General features: G+C 47.2%; 1 protein-coding gene across 1 annotated transcript in view; it reads left to right on the top strand.

The window, feature by feature from the left end:
* Positions 1-17,963, top strand: part of ZCCHC7 (zinc finger CCHC-type containing 7) — a gene marked incomplete at both ends in the record, with an annotated part of 102,926 nt that overhangs the window by 80,231 nt on the left and 4,732 nt on the right. The window contains one exon of the mRNA XM_079548408.1: positions 16,985-17,080. Within this exon, the coding sequence (XP_079404534.1) occupies positions 16,985-17,080 (96 nt within the window). The remainder of the gene's footprint in view (positions 1-16,984; positions 17,081-17,963) is intronic.

A 17,963-nucleotide genomic window follows, 5' to 3' on the forward strand; every position in this document is an offset into this window, starting at 1 on the left:
CTACTTAAAAAGAGCCATTACAAAAGTTGCCCAAATGTTCTGCATTATGTGAAGTATTCCTAATTAATTACTGTGAATGCTTGTTAAAAACATGCGGCGTTACACCTTTCTCTTTTGTGGAGCTCTTGGTGATTTTCTTCATAATCTGGCTCTTTCCTAAGCGATGGACTGCCATCTATTGACTTATTGTAGCTCTTGCACAGAAATGTGGGTTGACTAGAACAATGACTAAATAACAAATCCAGTAAATCCATCCTGCTGGTGTGGGTGGTGGTGGGTTTTTGTTTACATGTGGCAAATTTTGGCACATTACAAACAATATGTTATGTGGGCAGAAGCGTCTTGTTCTAACCGAAATAGACCAGCAGTGCAGGAAATCTTACGAGCAGCTAAGGTAGCAAGAAGGATCGTAAGTGGAATATGTTTATTTGCCTTCTGATGGAATAAAAGATTGTCATACTGCATTCACTGAAGCTTAAATTTAAGGGCTCTGTGATAATCAAAGCTTTTGTGAGTGGATGAAGTTGTTTTCTTTAAACTTTTTCTTTCAACTCCGTGAAGTGAAATTATTGCGTAAAAAAACAAAGTCAGCAAAACAAGCCAGGTGCTGCTGTAGTTTAAAATAGTATCTAACAACTTCCTTACGGTGGCAAAGGAGAAGTTTTACAAGTCGCGCTCAACATGTCTGCTCTCTGCGTATTTCTCCTACGTCAGAAAAAGGCAATTGCGTTTGTCAAAACACATTTTAAATTTCTATTCATCAAATAGGTCAGTTTTGATATCAGAGAGGTTATTACCAATTCATGTAATAACAGCAAGCCTTCATTTGCAGGTCCGGAAGAAATAGTTTTGATCATGACTTACCACAGGGTAAATGATAGCAAATGTAATTTTTTCACAGGCATGGCATTCGAAGTCCTTAGCAAACTGCTGTAGATTATTAGGAAACTTAACGTAGGGTTTGACTTTCTAAACGGTAGCTGTTCCACAAACCCAGGGAAATACGGCCCTAGCTCCAAGAACACACATCACATCCCATCTTCCCACATCTTCAGGGCTTTGGCGTGCTTTTTCACCCTCAGAAGGTTTGGCTCTTTTTCATTCCCTCATTCTTTTGTGTTTCACCCGTGAAGGCAATTGCATTCATTCAGTGCTCTGTACTCAAATGGAGTCCAGTTTATAGCCATGTATTTTCAGGGAGAGAAGTCAGTGGAAGAACTTGAGGTCAAGGTGCCTACGGTCGTCATTTGCCCAGTTCAATTTTGCGGCACGTTCTTTAGGAAAAAAAGGTGCACAAGTGTCGTTGTGCATTTAAGGTGGTATTTGTTTGCCTAGCTGTGTTTCTCATGGCAGCTTCATGTTACATGGCTCTGAGCACGCGGGATGGACAGCCTGCAGCAGAGAGACGGCCGTGTCCCACAGTAAGTGTTAACCATGGATGGTGCTTGGGAGGAGTGGATCTGGAGATAACACTCAGCTGGAGTCTCGCTTCACGGAGGGAAGTTTATTTCCACCCAGTGCCTGTCCGCGTGTTGCAGGCCTTGGGCTCGCACCAGCCGGCCGGCTGCTGGCGTCCGTGGCACCTCGTTGGCTGACATGGCTGGAAAATGTAGAGGAGAACATTTGTAGTGCCTGTCGCTGGGGGTGTGAGGCTGCACGGCGTGCACCTGCTGAGGCGCAGCTCTGAGTCTTCCTGTGTGGTGGCAGCTGATAGCAGCACCAGAAGATGAAACAGAACACACGGCTCTGCTGCACGCATTGCATTTGCTTCACTCCTCAGAGGGGCTGAAGGTACGCAGGGGGGAGCACAGCAAGGCCAGCTGCAGAGCAAAGCAGGGGCACCATCACCAAACAGGACGTAATGCTGCAAGCAATGCTAACATCGCTTTCAACAGATGTATGTGAAGTAGTGAAATTCCATCCCTGAAATGGGCAGTGCCTGATTGTTGTTTTCGACGTGTTCCTCAGTGTACACACCCATGTTTAAGAAATGCCCTGCTTAGATGGGGCTTTCTTTCTGCCAGGGCTGCCCATTTCCACCCGCCTCTGTCTGCCCGGTGCCGCTCAGCAGAAGGACTCCTTCCTGTCCCCTGTCTGCTGCTCGCTCAGATGGAAGCTGCTAGGCCAAGATGGCCACCAACAGAGTTTTACGAACACCGGAATTTCTCAGCTCTCAGAAGCTATCGTTTAACTTGCTTTTTGACAGTTTGTTAATCTTACGTTTAATCCGCTTACACAGAAGGTGAAGCAGGAATGGGCTGTTTCGGCCTCTGTGCGTAAAAGTCATGAAAGGACAATGCACCCTTTGTGTTTAAATTTTGCGCTTGGGTTTCTTTGTGTGCCATTATTAAAAGCCCCCGTGGCCTGCCGCGTTTCCTCTGAGATGCAAACGTAAGCGGTGTTGCTCACGGTCAGTCTGTATCCTTTAAATGTGGCGTCCAGCAAATTTTAGATGTCGTTCCAGACTGAGGTATTTAAGCCTGGGAGACTTGTTTTGCAGGAGAGCTCTGTGGGCTTTGTGCCGGTGAAAAGCAGGTTTAGGAGCATTTTCAGGAAGAGATTCAGCCTCAGTTGGCTGCAGTGCCAGCTGCTCTGCTCTTGGCATGACACGAGCCTGCAAGGCTGCTAGGTTGTCACGTCTGTGTTAAATACACTGGATTTCAGAATTTGACAGGCTTAGCGTGGGACATTAAAAGTTATTCCTGCAGATTGTTGTAAAAACAGAGCTTTGTTTACATGGACACTGTTGTGGGTTTTGGGGGGGTTTTTTTTTGGAAGCACAGTGCAGGTTCTTGTGTGTCAATACTCGATAGCCATTCGGTGGGGTAATGTGCAGTGCAGTCAGCCCCAAATTACTGGGAGAAGAACAGGAGTACCTGGAAGGAAGAGGCGTCTCCACACTTGGTACAAGAAGGAGAGGTGACTTTGTGGTGTTTTGGGCGCTGAAAGGTTTTGTATTTTCAGAGAATTTGTGGTATCCTTTTTCGCCAGGAGAAAAGTAGGGAATATTGTTCACAGGAGCTGGCACATATTTTGTTTTTAAGTTGTATGTGTGCATTGTTCAAAGCTTAGCCCTGTGGTTTTGGCAAGTGGCATTCTGTGATAAAGATGCTTCACAGCTGTTCTGCTGACTGTGAGTGTGCTGGGGACAGTGAGGCACGCTGTCTGAAAGGTCTCTTGGACTTCAGTTTATATTGCTTTTTTTGTCCCTGCTACTTACACCTCGTCCAACATTGTTGTTCTCCTTCAAGTTTCAGGTATTCTTGAGGTTGTCAGGAAAATATTTTTAATTTGAAAAAACAAACAAAAACAAAACAAAACCCTAACCAATTTTACAAAAGCCAGTATTCTTTCTGACAGCTTTTATGGCACACATGAAAAAAGAATTTCACATACTGAATTAACCACAAATGCTGTTCAGTAGCTTACAGCTAGGAATTCCATTACTCAGAGTTCTCTGCCGTTTTTTACTTCAAAAGTATCTGAAATAATAAAGGAAAATTATTTCTACGTGCATGCAGTGTCTACAAAGAGTGCTGCTTGGAGACTCTCTTTTTGGGATAATGCTGGGTTTTTAACTTAGGCATCTCTGCACTCAGGAGTGCTGAGTAGTGGAAGCGTGGGTGTTGGTTCACGTGAGTTAGGAAGTTCAGGCTGGTTACCTGTAAAACACAAACATACCTTTGCACTTCCACTTTCTTTTGTGGGCAAGAGGTGAAGAGTTTTAGGTCTTTCCTTTTGCAGAGTTCAGGTCCTTATCTGATCGCTTTTATACCACAGAGGGCAGGGGAGTTACCCAGCTCAGCATCTGGGTCTGCTACAGACACCCGAAAGCTGAAATGACTCTCAGGAATTCCATACTCCTGCACAGACCCGAGAGGCTGTTTTGGATGGGCTGTATAATCCTCTGCAGCACAGTAATCAGCTGTCACTTACCTTAATCATTTAAGCAGGCATGCTTTCTCTAACATTTTATCTCTCTCATGCTCTTCCCTATCTGCCTCCCCAGGAAATAAAATAAAAGATGTTCCTAAATTGAGGGTTAAGGGCTGACTACATCTTGACCAGAGACTGCATTTTAATGCATTTCTGGAAACAGTTTGGGATCTGGGGAAGTGCAAAGCCTGCCTGACCTAACCAAGTAAATTTCCATTTCTCTGATTTTGGGGTTCCAAATAGCCTTGCCAAACTGTTTGGTAAGTGTCATCCTTCAGAGAGCCCCTAACCTCAATATGCATTTTGTAGTAATATAAGGGACAGTGCTTTTAGCAAAACTGGTTTGTCTTCACCCTGCCAGTAAGTGGGAAAAGGAAAAGAAGATGAAGGTTTGGAAATGAAGAACTTGGATTAAATTAAAAAATTAAATTAAGAGCTCTATGCATTTCTACATTTGTGATTGCCTAGGAAGTTCTTTATGCAGCACACAGCTTCTGCAAAGGCTGTGCTAGCAGCACTGGTGGGAAGAGGAGCCACGTCTGGAATAGAGCTGGCAGAGCCACTGCCCAGCCCTGCTAACTTGGCAGGAATTCCTCCATTCTTCATCTGTAAACCACCCTGCACTTTCTTTGCCCAGCGTGTGTTACTTGTGTGATACACCAGAATTCTTGCACAATTACTTAAACAGGAATCTTGGTAAGAACCGTGGCTGAAATACGTCCCTGTCGTATATGAGACCATGCTTTTGTTAAGAGGAAGAATCAACTTGATCTTTTCTTCAGAGCTAATGAATTGGGTGAGCATCTTCATCTCTCTCCAGTTTGAGAAGGTGAACTTACACAGTCCTTTAAGTAATTTCTGTTATTTCAGGTACTAGCAGGACCAGCTGTCTGAGTAATGAGAATAACAGCTTCCATGATGGAATCAGATTTGCAGTGTGTTTCAGAAATACGCTTCTATTTGAGGGGAAAAAAAAAAAAAAGTTTCCGTGCCTCTTTCCTGCAGTGGATTTTGTGGTAAATATTTGTATTAAAGTTCCTTTATTCCTGCAAAGTATTACTTTGAGCTCCACGTGAAGGTGTTTTCTCTCAGTTTTGTTAGAGCTCAAAGTCCCCTTCAAAATTCCGTAGGAAACAAACAACTATGTGTGATCTGTCACATATTTTAAAATAAATTGAAACAATGCTTTTATGTAGTTAATATAAAAGGCATTTTGCTACCTTTTTGCATTGCAAAATAAAAGAAATGTAACATCCCACTGGAGCATAAGTACCCAGCATTTGCACATACATCACAGTGATGACCAATACTTTGCTTGACACATCTCCACTCAGTAGCTGTTTGTAAATTACGTGCTTTAGTGGCATTGAGGCTGTTCCATACAAATTCTGTTTTAAGATCTCACAGGTGTCTAGCAACAACTGTCTGTTTAGCTGTGCTGTGGCAGCAGTTGCCCATGCACACTGCCAGAACTGCTGGCTCATCTTGTCAATTATCTGTATATTAGGGACAGCTAAGAGCTCACATCAGACTGTAACTTTCTCAAGTTATGCTTGATCATGTTAATAATCTACGGATTAGGATTCCCTAAGAGCGATTTAATTCTGAGAGGGTCTATCACATCAGTAATATTAAAACGTCATGCTAAGCCCTGTCGTATGAGTAAAAAAATTGTCTCAGTGACAGAATTACCCTGGTTTTGTTTTTGTATTTTGCAAACTCAATGGTAAAAGGAATTCAGGAGAACAAAACCTGTGCGACCTGCTGTAGGGAACCTGCTTTGGCAGGGGGTTGGACTCGATGATCTCTGGAGGTCCCTTCCAACCCCTACAGTTCTGTGATTCTGTGATCCTGTGAAAAGGTAAATGATGTGTAAATGATGTGCTGTGCAAGTCCATGTGCCCGTATGGATGTGACCCTTAGTCTGCTTTACTCCTTGAGGTAGTCTCAGAGCAGTGGTCTGCCTGGATAATACGATATGCATAGCTTTAGCAAACAGAATCCAAAAGCCATGTGTAACTCTGAAATGGGCACCATTCGCAACCTGTATGCTGGTCTCAGCCCTTTCTGGAAACGAACCACAGCATTACCATCACTGGCTGTTCTTTTTAGCTCCAGCACTTGGATGAACTGTTACTTGCAGATTCGTGATTTATTTTGCCTTACAGTCTGATGTACTTCCAGCTCAACAAGGCACCTTTTGCTGCTCTGTCTGCTGTGGAGCTGCCAAATATGCGGTAGGAGAGCAGTGCTACCGTGTATGGCACAGCACTGCTGTGTGCAGGCACGTGGCTCAAGTTTTGATTCTCCACAGGCATGACAAAGGAAAGACTTCCAAGAAGAGGGTAGTATTTACGGAGTAGATTGTGTAATATATTTGCTTCCCCGCCAGCCCCCCCCCCCCCCCCCCAAAAAAAAAGAGTGGGGTTTCTGTGAGACAGCATCCAGTCCAAAAGATGCTTGTCTTTTTTTTTTTTTTTTTCCCCAGAACTTGTGTTTCTTTGCCTGTTAGTGACTCCTCATCGTCCAGCTCTGCAGAGGACACCTCCTGCACATCAGATGTTTCAGTTTGTTTCTTGGCCACGTGGCTTAATTCTGCTCCTAAGGTGCATTTGTTGTTTTATTCAGCGTTTAGAAAGATGAGTGCTAGGTGCCTGTGCTTGGACATACACATGCACTGAAGGGTTTCTTGGGACTGTTCGATAAGAATGGGAAAGTGATAGCCCTGAGATATTCCAAAGCTGGCATGGAGTAAAGAGCTCTGATCACCATACTGTGGTGTAGATGTGATGTGTGAGAGGCAAGGTCTGAAGTTTTGGGATCCGTTTTTGGAAGCTGCCGACTATTCAGAATGTCCCAGGGCATTCCAAAGTGAGAAGCCTATGGGGCAGAATAGTTTGTAAAAATAATGGTGTGAGAAGGACGTGGGAAGGTGTTTGTCAGCAGTTACAATATAAGGTATCAGACATTTCTTCAAGGACATGTTCTGGTTGATGTCACTTGTTAGAAAGCTGGGGAAGAAAAGTGTGCCTGAAAAGATGCAGCGTTCTTAGGGAATATGTGAAAAACCTGTGAGGAGAGAAGGTGCAGAGTTAACATGTTGGCAGTGTGAGGAAAATGCTTCTAAAATGCAGTCAGTAAAAGGCAGTGCAGGTTGAAGCTGCAATTTTAAGCAATTTTAAGAAAAAAGGCTGAAATGATTGTTGGGTAACAGAATCACCATCCACCCAACGGCGCTGTGCAGCTTCGCACTCTCCAGCAGCACTGTCTGCTGCTTCCTTCTGCTCCCAGAGAGTGTGCTTGGGAAGCCCTGCCAAGTAAACGTTAAGAGCAGCCACCCCTGAAGTTATTCAGAACACAGCGCTCCCTCCTCCTCCTCCTCCTGCAAGCACCGAGAAGCAATCCGTGCACGCGCAGAGGTTGTGGAGAGGAAGCTGTAAATCATTGGAAATGACAGTAAAAATTACAGTCTGGGCATCGTTGGGCTCCCTGGCACTTTGAGTAATAACAGTGGCCAGGCCTTAGTTCCCCTAATCTGCCAACTTCACAGGCTTTGCAAATGTGTGCGCTCAGCTTAGTGCAGACATGAGCGTGAGTGTACACGGCCAGCACTGCGCTGCGCTGTGCTGTGTGCTGTGCTGTGTGCTGTGTGCTGTGCTGTGTGCTGTGCTGTGTGCTGTGCTGTGCTGTGTGCTGTGTGCTGTGCTGTGTGCTGTGCTGTGTGCTGTGTGCTGTGCTGTGTGCTGTGTGCTGTGTGCTGTGCTGTGTGTTGTGCTGTGCTGTGTGCTGTGTGCTGTGTGCTGTGTGCTGTGTGCTGTGCTGTGTGCTGTGTGCTGTGTGCTGTGTGCTGTGCTGTGCTGTGTGCTGTGCTGTGTGCTGTGTGCTGTGCTGTGTGCTGTGCTGTGTGCTGTGTGCTGTGCTGTGTGCTGTGCTGTGCTGTGTGCTGTGTGCTGTGCTGTGTGCTGTGCTGTGTGTTGTGCTGTGCTGTGTGCTGTGTGCTGTGTGCTGTGTGCTGTGTGCTGTGCTGTGTGCTGTGTGCTGTGTGCTGTGCTGTGTGCTGTGTGCTGTGCTGTGTGCTGTGTGCTGTGTGCTGTGCTGTGTGTTGTGCTGTGCTGTGTGCTGTGTGCTGTGTGCTGTGCTTTGCTGTGTGCTGTGTGCTGTGCTGTGCTGTGCTGTGCTGTGTGCTGTGTGCTGTGTGCTGTGTGCTGTGCTGTGCTGTGCTCTGTGCTCTGTGCTCTGTGCTGTGCAGTGCTGTGTTGTGCTGTGCAGTGCTGTGCTGTGCAGTGCAGTGCTGTGCAGTGCCATGCAGTGCTGTGCTGTTTCGTGCTGTGCTGTGCTGTGCTCTGCTGTGCAGTGCTGTTTGGTGCTGTGCCATGCAATGCTGTGCTGTGTAGTGCTGTGCAGTGCTGTGCAGTGCCGTGCAGTGCTGTGCTGTGCTGTGCTATGCTTCAATGAGACCTGGACAGGCTGGAGAGCTGGGCAGAAAAAAAGCGGATGAGGTTGAACAGAAGCAAGTGTAGAGTCTTGCATCTGGGGACAAATAATTGCATGCACCGGTACAGGCTGGGGGATGAGCTGCTGGAGGGGAGCTCTGCAGAGAGGGACCTGGGTGTCCTTGTGGACGACAGGTCGGCCATGAGCCAGCAGTGTGCCCTTGTGGCCAAGAGGGCCAATGGCATCCTGGGGTGCATTGAAAGAGTGTGGCCAGCAGGTCGAGGGAGGTGATCCTCCCCCTCTGCTCTGCCCTGCTGAGGCCTCATCTGGAGCACTGCGTCCAGTTCTGGGCTCCCCAGTACAAAACAGACAGGGATCTCTTGGAAAGAGTCCAGCGGAGGGCCACCAAGATGGTGAGGGGCCTGGAGCATCTCTGCTATGGGGAAAGGCTGAGTGAACTGGGTCTGTTCAGCCTGGAGAAAAGAAGGCTGAGAGGGGACCTGATCCAGGTCTGTCAGTATCTGAGGTGTGGGGGGCAGAATGGCGAGGCTGGACTGTTTTCAGTGGTGAGTGGAGACAGGACGAGGGGAAACGGCCGGAAACTGCAGCACAGGAAGTTCTGCACCAATGTGTGAAGGAACTTCTGTACAGTGAGGGTGATGGAGCACTGGAACAGGCTGCCAGGGAGGTGGTGGAGTCTCCTGCTCTGGAGATGTTCAGGACCTGCCTGGATGCCTACCTGTGCGACCTGCTGTAGGGAACCTGCTTTGGCAGGGGGTTGGACTCGATGATCTCTGGAGGTCCCTTCCAACCCCTACAATTCTGTCATTCTGTGATTCTGTGATGCCGTGCTGTGCCATGCTGTGCTGTGCAGTGCTGTGCTGTGCAGTGCTGTGCAGTGCTGTGCTGTGCAGTGCTGTGCTGTGCAGTGCCGTGCAATGCCGTGCTGTGTTGTGCTGTGCAGTTCTGTGCAGTGCCGTGCTGTGCTGTGCTGTGCAGTGCTGTGCTGTGCAGTGCAGTGCCGTGCTGTGCTGTGCAATTCTGTCCTGTGCAGTGCCATGCAGTGCTGTGCTGTGCTGTGCAGTGCTGTGCTGTGCAGTTCTGTGCTGTGCTGTGCAGTGCCTTCAGTGCTGTGCTGTGCAGTGCAGTGCCGTGCAGTACTGTGCTGTGCAGTTCTGTCCTGTGCAGTGCTGTGCAGTGCTGTGCATTGCTGTGCAGTGCTGTGCAGTGCCGTGCTGTGCAGTGCAGTGCTGTGCAGTGCCGTGCTGTGCAGTGCTGTGCTGTGCTGTGCAGTGCCTTCAGTGCTGTGCTGTGCAGTGCAGTGCCGTGCTGTGCTGTGCAATTCTGTCCTGTGCAGTGCTGTGCAGTGCTGTGCTGTGCAGTTCTGTGCAGTGCTGTGCTGTGCAGTTCTCTGCTGTGCTGTGCAGTGCTGTGCTGTGCAGTGCAGTGCCGTGCTGTGCTGTGCAATTCTGTCCTGTGCAGTGCCGTGCTGTGCAGTGCTGTGCTGTGCTGTGCAGTGCCTTCAGTGCTGTGCTGTGCAGTGCAGTGCCGTGCAGTGCTGTGCAATTCTGTCCTGTGCAGTGCCATGCAGTGCTGTGCTGTGCTGTGCAGTGCTGTGCAGTGCTGTGCAGTGCTGTGCTGTGCAGTTCTCTGCTGTGCTGTGCAGTGCAGTGCCGTGCTGTGCTGTGCAATTCTGTCCTGTGCAGTGCTGTGCAGTGCTGTGCAGTGCCGTGCTGTGCTGTGCAGTGCAGTGCTGTGCTGTGCTGTGCAGTGCTGTGCAGTGCCGTGCTCTGCAGTGCTGTGCTGTGCTGTGTGCTGTGCTGTGCAGTGCCGTGCAGTGCTGTGCAGTGCCGTGCTTTGCTGTGCTGTGCATTGCTGTGGAGTGCTGTGCAGTGCCGTGCAGTGCCATGCTGTGCTGTGCTGTGCATTGCTGTGCAGTCCTGTGCAGTGCCATGCAGTGCTGTGCATTGCCATGCTGTGCTGTGCTGTGCAGTGCCGTGCAGTGCTGTGCTGTGCAGTGCTGTGCTGTGCAGTGCCGTGCTGTGCTGTGCAGTGCTGTGCAGTGCTGTGCTGTGCTGTGCAGTGCTGTGCAGTGCCGTGCTGTGCCGTGCCGTGCTGTGCCGTGCCGTGCCGTGCCGTGCTGTGCAGTGCTGTGCAGTGCCGTGCCGTGCTGTGCAGTTCTGTGCTGTTTGGTGCCCTGCTGTGCAGTGCTGTGCAGTGCCGTGCAGTTTTGTGCTGTGCTTTGCTGTTCTATGCAATGCTGTGCAGTGCAGTACTGTCCTGTGCAGTGCTGTGCACTGCCATGCAGTGCTGTGTCATGCAGTGCAGTGCCGTGCAGTGCTGTGCAGTGCTGTGGCCACGTCTGGCTGTGGATGCGGTGCTGTTCCCCACCCACTTCACAGCTTGTGGTCCTTCTTCCAGCCGTGTACTAAAAGGTTTCTTTGTACGCCAGGCCATTTGTCCATCATTGTCTGGGGTCCAAGCGGTGGTAAAATACCCTGTCACCGATCCCCGGCACCCTGAATGGCAGCTTCTCTCCGGACAATTGGCGGCGGTGCCGAGAAATATTCCTGAGAGGATTATTTAACCTTTCAATTTAGGGGGCACAAAGCCCTGCTGATTAATGAACTTTCTGATGGGTGCCGATAAGCGGATCTATTTCTTTATTTCCTCCAGAAGTGATTCCTTCTCCCGTCCCATATTACTATAATCTTAAACATAAAAATGCGGCAAATAGATTAAAAAACAGCACTAAAGAGTTTATCTGGCTGGCAAACTGAAGGAGCTAAATTAAAATTGGTAATGAAAGCGGTGGCTGAGCCCTGTATACGTTTTTAAATGCGGCGTGTATTTTGAAGAGACTTATTCTCCGCCTGCCTGGTAATGACTGCTTTTGGTGCGCGGTCCGGGGCTGGCTTCTGTTATCCCCCCAAAAAAATGAGTTGTGTTATCTGGATGACTGCAGACACATATGCATCCCCCTTTCTCACTGCATGGGCAGACAAGGTCGATAGCATTACAAGGTATTTGTGGCAGTGCTTGTTTCAGTTTTCAGAGCTGCCAGTTTTCAGCCAGATTTGAATTACAAAAGAAGAAGCTGGCATGAAAATTGAAAGGGTTTATCGGCTAGTCTGAAGCCTCATAGCACATTGCTTATTTATGCAGTCCATTTGCACCAGGAAATGTAAAAAGGAAATACATTTTAAAAATAAGGTCATAAAGACCCGAGATATGTTTAAGATGGCAAATAAAATATAGATACCTATAATATCTTTCCAGGAAACGATTTCACTTAATGTCACGCGTTGCTTCGGAGCAGCGTTTGTGTGGCTGTCATAAATTTGCACGTTCGTGTCGCTGCCGAGATCGTCCCCGGGGATTAAGGAGGAAGTGTTTGCTAACTTACTTTAAAATTAAAATGGAAGAAAGAGAGGTTTGTAGTTTGAGAGCTACGTCAGAAATAGTTGGAGTGTAATGCGCCATCCCATTTAAATAACGCTTTGCATCCCGTGTAAAATTAGCCATGGACGAATGGATAGATGCCACCACCTTTGGAGAAAATTGGGATGCCTTTTAAACCACCACGGTTCTGAGGCATTCGGGGATTGTGTTGTTGTTATCCTTCCCATCTTGCATATATTCGCGTTCTGTACAAACTTGAGGTTTCCTTATCCGTTTTTCATGAGAGACTTCTTGAATTAATATTTTAGTGTATTTTTCTGTGCTCATAAGAGTATCAAAAGATTACATTAATTTCCTTCGAGTGCGTGATGTATTTTTTGTCTTTCACTGTAACGTTCTGACATAGTGGATTGTAGATGCTATTTGCATCTATTTAAAATGCATTAAATAAAGGTCGTGTTTCTGTAGGAAACGTCCACTTTACAGTGCCTGCTGTGGACTGAGTGTGTTACGTTCCTTCTTCTGGAAAGGGCTTTGGATTTTCTCACTGTACAGCCAGAAGTAAAATCCTGCCCATTTGATATGGATTATTTAGCATAAGGGAATAATAAAAAAAAAGTTTAGTGTTACTGCTGTTTGTTGGATATTTCACCGTGCTTTGTGGGTGTTAGGATACGTTTGGTAAGCTCGTTGGCGAGAGGCAAGTTGCAGTGAGATTCTTGGGTGCAGTTGGGACAGAGCAGCTCGCTGCCTGGGGGAGTTCCACCACTCCTCTGGGAAAAGCAAGTTTTTTCAGGCAGCCGGCGAGATGGGGAAATTAAATCTGGTAAAGAAATGATGTGTTTATGATTGTTTGGACTTGTGGGGTTTAGAAATCGAAACACGAAACGTGAATGTTTCTGATGTATTAGTATGCATCGAGCCCAGTATGTTTCTCTAATGAATTTTCATAAGGATTTTTACTACGTAGAGCATGTGGCTTAATGATGCAATCACCTGATAGACTGGAGGACTCCAAAGGAGACGTTCTGGTCTGGTGTGTACATAATACTTGTTTCAAAAATCTGCCTAATTAAGGAATTACCCAACGGAATGCGGGTCTATTGGGTGCATGACATGGTTAAAGAAAATAACAACATCAAAAACCTTTTGTATAATTACAGTATAACGCAGTATCTTATATTGGCAGTTTGTAATATACAGAAATGATCCCAACCTGCCACTGTTTCGGTCGGTATACGGATAGATTATGATAATTTGTAAAGGGAAAATAAATGTTTTTCCGTGTTGGAGCTGTTTGGATCATTTCCCTGTCCAGTCCTAGCATGCAAGATGCAGCATGCGGTGATTCAGTTGATAATTGTTTTCCAGTGGCTCAGGAAATTGGTAAAGTCTGAGTGCTGGTGAGTTTTAGTCCAAGTCTTACGCCTTGTTCACCTCTCAGAGTGTGAATACTGCACTGCGCGGCACTCGTACGCTTGTTTTGTGGAGCACCTTCTTAGCTCTTGAGGCTCAGGCACTGATGCACTCTGCCCACACAGCCCTTGACCCCTTCTTTCTGCAGGCTGTCATTCGTCTTTGGAGCGCGGCAAAAAGAAGAGTAAAGCCAAACAGACAGGCTGGGTGTGAGCACAGCCAGCGGTGTGCATGAGGGGCATTGAGAGGTTTGGGGTGCTGCAAAGCAGCCTTGCAGCAAGAAGTCCTGAGGTGCTGTAAGGAGGTTGCAGAATTGCTGTCTCACAGTGGAGCTGCCCCGATGACTGTGATGGAAAACACAGAACGAGGGTGGGCCTCACGCAGGGGTGGAACAGCAGCTGATAGAAGCAGACCAAGCGATGGAAGGCGCAGCCTTGGTGTCACCCCTGGGTGGCACTGGGAGCTCTTCTGAGATGTGCCTGGATGTCAGGGGCTTTGTTGCTTCTCCAAGAGTGGCTTGGAGAAGAGACTGATCAGCCTGAGTCAAGTGCATCCTCACCAGTTCCTGGGGGTGGCTGTGCACTGGTCGGGCTGTAGCTGCATCTGATGATTCGTGAGGTCAGATGCGTGGCGTTATATGAGTCTGAATTGTGAAGGATGCCAGTTAAGCATCATCCTTTAATTGCAGAGCTACTCTCATGTGTGTCTTCGAGGTGTGCTTGTCAGGCAGGGGCTCTTGGAGTTGCACACAGGTCCCACTTCTGGCCCTTGGCACCGGTGCGGCGCACGTGTTGCATACAGCAGGGAGAAATTTACACAGCGGAGGTGGGAAGGTTGTCCTGAATTAGGCAGATTGCAGACCCTAAGTAGTAATGAGCTTCGTAACGGCGAGCCCTCGTTGGATCCGAGTCGCAGCAGATAAGGGGACCTCAAGGTCACAGAGGTAGCTGCCCAGCAGGTCGATTTGCATAAAAAATTACTGTCAGAAATAGGCCAGTGAGGCAGCCCTGGCATTTTGATCTCTTGGCCTTTGTCATGGAGATTCCTAGTTGAGAAGGGAGGAAGGCCAATGTCCCAGATAATGATTAACTGTTTTAATGGCATTCATTCATTCATTCCACACTAACTACTCATGCAGAAAAAAGGGTTATGTAAAATGACATTAGAAGAAAAATCATTTGTAATCGTTGCATCAGGCTGCACTTTGAGGAGACATTAGGAGTAAATCCATGGCGTGGTAGGCTTATGCTTTATCTTCTGATATTTACTGAGTTTACTGGTGCATGAAAAGCTTTCAGCAAGAATAGCAGATGGGATGGACCTTTCATAGGTAATGCTATCTACCAGGTTATTACTTCTATATATTGATAGTGAAGTAATCTCCAAGATATCACCCTACAAATATAGATTATTTAAATGTTTGTAACAAAAAAAAAAATAACATAGAGAAGCTACGTTCATGAATACTTTATTTTGTGCCCATATGGCTGGAGTCTTCAGATGCTTTTTTAAGCCTTAAGTAGTAAGAAAACAGAGGGTTTATAACATAGGTTTCCTTTTTGTTTGGCTACGGAAGGAAGTAAAGTTATGTAGAGTTGTAATCTGAGCAGTGAGTATTCCACTTCAATTTCTTTCCCTAAATGTGACCTTTCTCATTAGCTGGACAAAAGGGAGCGGGGAGGAGGAATGGGCTGGCTTGGGCCGGAGCGAGAGGTTGTGGTCTATGGGTGTATGTCCATAAGTGGGGGAGGCTTAAGCACTCTTGTACAGCAGAAAAGGAAGACATCTGGGCATCTCTTGCACGCGGTTGTTCTGAAATGCAGGAAAGCAGCTCTGCGTGAACCTGTTGGTGGTGTGGGGCAGCTCACAGCACAGGCAGCTCCTGGTGCAGCTGTTGGCTTTTGAGTCTCTGTAAGCGACTGGGAGCTTCAAGTGCATAGAAGTGTACACCAGTGTGTACGAATGTCAAGTGCAATTTATGAGTCAGGTGAGATCTTATCTGCTGCTGTGTATTTAACTTTTGGATTAGAATGAGGCACCTGCTGGAGGAGTGCATGCACGCAGTTTGCTTACTAACGTGGCCATATAAATCACTGCAGTGCTCTGGAGAGCATGCTCCATGCCTGCTGGCATCCACACGTCTGGGACTGATTTTCAAAAGAGCAGTGCAAAACAGTGGGAGACCCTCCTTCTTTTTCTCCCTGGAAAGTAGTAGCGTTTGGAACCCAAAAGAAATACTAATGAAGTTTCAGTACAAGAGCACCGGGAGTGGCCAAAATCGTAACTACATTGGAGGAGCCCTACTCAGCATTTTTCCAGGCAGCATTTTAGAATTGCTTCTCTAGGATAATGCATGTTTTTTGTAACTTTGCAAAGACCAAGCAATACAATCAAGCCATTTTCAGGTGGAGTTGTGGCGCATATTATGGACTAGCTGGCAGAACAGTGACGTTGTGGTCTGGGCTTTATTTTTCACCACTGTATGGTGCTGCCACTCTGGTTGTGGGAATCTCTGTGGGGCAGATGGGTACTGGCTGAAGGAGTGCTCTGGGGCCTGAGCAGCCTCCCTTTGCGGGCATCAGCTGACAGCAGCTTTGAAAACAGATTTTCTAGAGGTGAAATGCCTTGCAGTAGGAATGCAGAGGAGGGTCTCAACTGCAAGATTTATCTCTGCTCTCTAGGAGCCCTGGCCAAAGGGGAGATTGTTGCTGGGACAACTGTCCACGTTGAAAACTATTTAGAATATGGGTGATTCTTCCAAAACACAGAACCCATAGATCTTTCCTCAGGTGTATGCAGAGGTTTGACTTCTTTCTTTGCTATGTTAAAAGGAAAAACCTGAAAAACTAAACCAGCTTAGCGACTCACTAACGTACCCCTGGAGAGCTGTCACTGTAAGACATGGATGAGAAATATGTGAGAAATCACTTCGTTGGTAAATTTTTTTATGATCTGGGGAGCGTGGATCTCCAACACATCCTTAAAGTCAAGGCTGAAGGGGCTCACAGTCAGGTGACCCTACCCACCAAAACTTGGCATGAGAAGATTTCTGTCCTTTCTGCCTGCTTCTGAAGCACTGCTGTCACTCTTGGAGGCTGTGCATGAGGACACAGTAGCTTTCACAGTGGATGAGTGCAGTTGTAAGGGTTTAAAGACAAAAACCTCTCGGTTGTCTTGAGAGGTCTGCCACATGGTCAACCCCCAGACCACCACTGAGGACCGGGGTGGCCCCAAAGAAGTCCTGAGTCCTGAGTGACTGTGCTTCTTGCTGTGGTTTTTGGAGCAGGCGTAGGTTTGGGAGCGCAGCCAGTGAAAGCGCCGAGTCTCAGTCGCATCTCTGCCACATTGCTCTGAGCTCTGCTAGGAGGAACTCGTTCTGCAGTGACAGCTGTGGCCATGCAGCTGGTGGGGGCAATACCTGGTGGCCCTGTCCCTCCCAGCGGGACTGCAGGGCATGCGTGACAGGCGGCCAAGGCTGGAGGAAGGCAGGAGGGGGGGTGGATAAATCGGCAGCCCGTGTGGCTGTATTCAGGGCCAAAACAACATGGCCGGGCAGAATGGATGCTGAGCATTCAGTCTCCAGTCTCTTCCCATCTCATTTGTGGTGCTCACAATTACATTGCTCTACGTAACTGCAGTAATGTCAGGAACGTGGTTCTTTTCAAACTCAGTATTCCAACAGCAAGTAGGGATAGGTTGATTTAAGCATAATAAAATTATGCAGTCATTTAATGTATTTTTAAATTGGCATCTGGAATACTGCCTGACCCAGCTGTCACCAATTTCTCTCTTTCAGACAAACCCTGGACCAATCAAGGCAGCCAGTTCCCACTCTGAGCACTCAGCTGCCGTGTACTGCTACAACTGCTCCCGGAAAGGACATTTTGGATATGTAAGTCTCAGCAGCCTCTGCCTCAGTGCTGGCTGTACCTCTGGAATAGAAATTCATCCCTATCCACAGATCATGGCTGGAGAAAAGAGCTGGAGCAGTCAAGCTAATGTTGCACACAGGATTGCTCTAATGAAACATTTGTGAGTCTGCAGCACTGTTGAAATCAGCGTAGGCCATCGTGCAGTGATTTCGCACAATGATCTGATGTTAAAGATGTGGAAAAAAAGGAGGAGTTACTGAGTCAGGTTTATTGGTTTGGTTTTTAAGTTGGGAGAAAGAATATGTAATGGACAGATACTAAACAGAGCTATATTTTTTCCCATTTCTCACACGGTTTATGGAATGAAGCAGTAGTTACTTGCTGCCACATTCAACATCACAAAAGGTTGCTTACAGCAGTCAGCCCAGCAACTGGAATTGCTGTTTTGGGAATTCTCCATTTCTGCCTCTTCTGAGGATCCCAGTTTGTAGCAGCTGAATTAAGCTTACTGGCATGCTGTAAGGTGCAGAGGTGGTGATCATTAAAAATTGGAGTTGTGCTGCATCTTCTGGTATTAGTTCCAAATGTTATCACCTTTTCTAACCTCCCACCATGACAAGTGCAGCTCTGGCCGTGCAGATATCTAGCTCAAAAGGTAAAGGGGTTTTTTAAAAGTTCAGTAGCCGCAAATATTCTAGGAGACGAGTGTTACATGTGTGTTGGTTAAGCTTATTGTTTCCTACTGCTTAGAGAGAGTAAATTGTCAGCTAATTCCTTCTTGCGTGCTCTGTGTGTTCACTCCTGAAAAGCATGCCACTATTTTCATCTAAATTTGTAATCTCTGTGGATGATAAGTGGGACAGGTAGGGCAGCTTTGCCTGCGTGTTCTCCTGGCTGATCCAA

This window comes from Tetrao urogallus (genome assembly GCF_951394365.1).
Source record: "Tetrao urogallus genome assembly, chromosome: Z".
Taxonomy (NCBI): Eukaryota; Metazoa; Chordata; class Aves; order Galliformes; family Phasianidae; genus Tetrao; species Tetrao urogallus.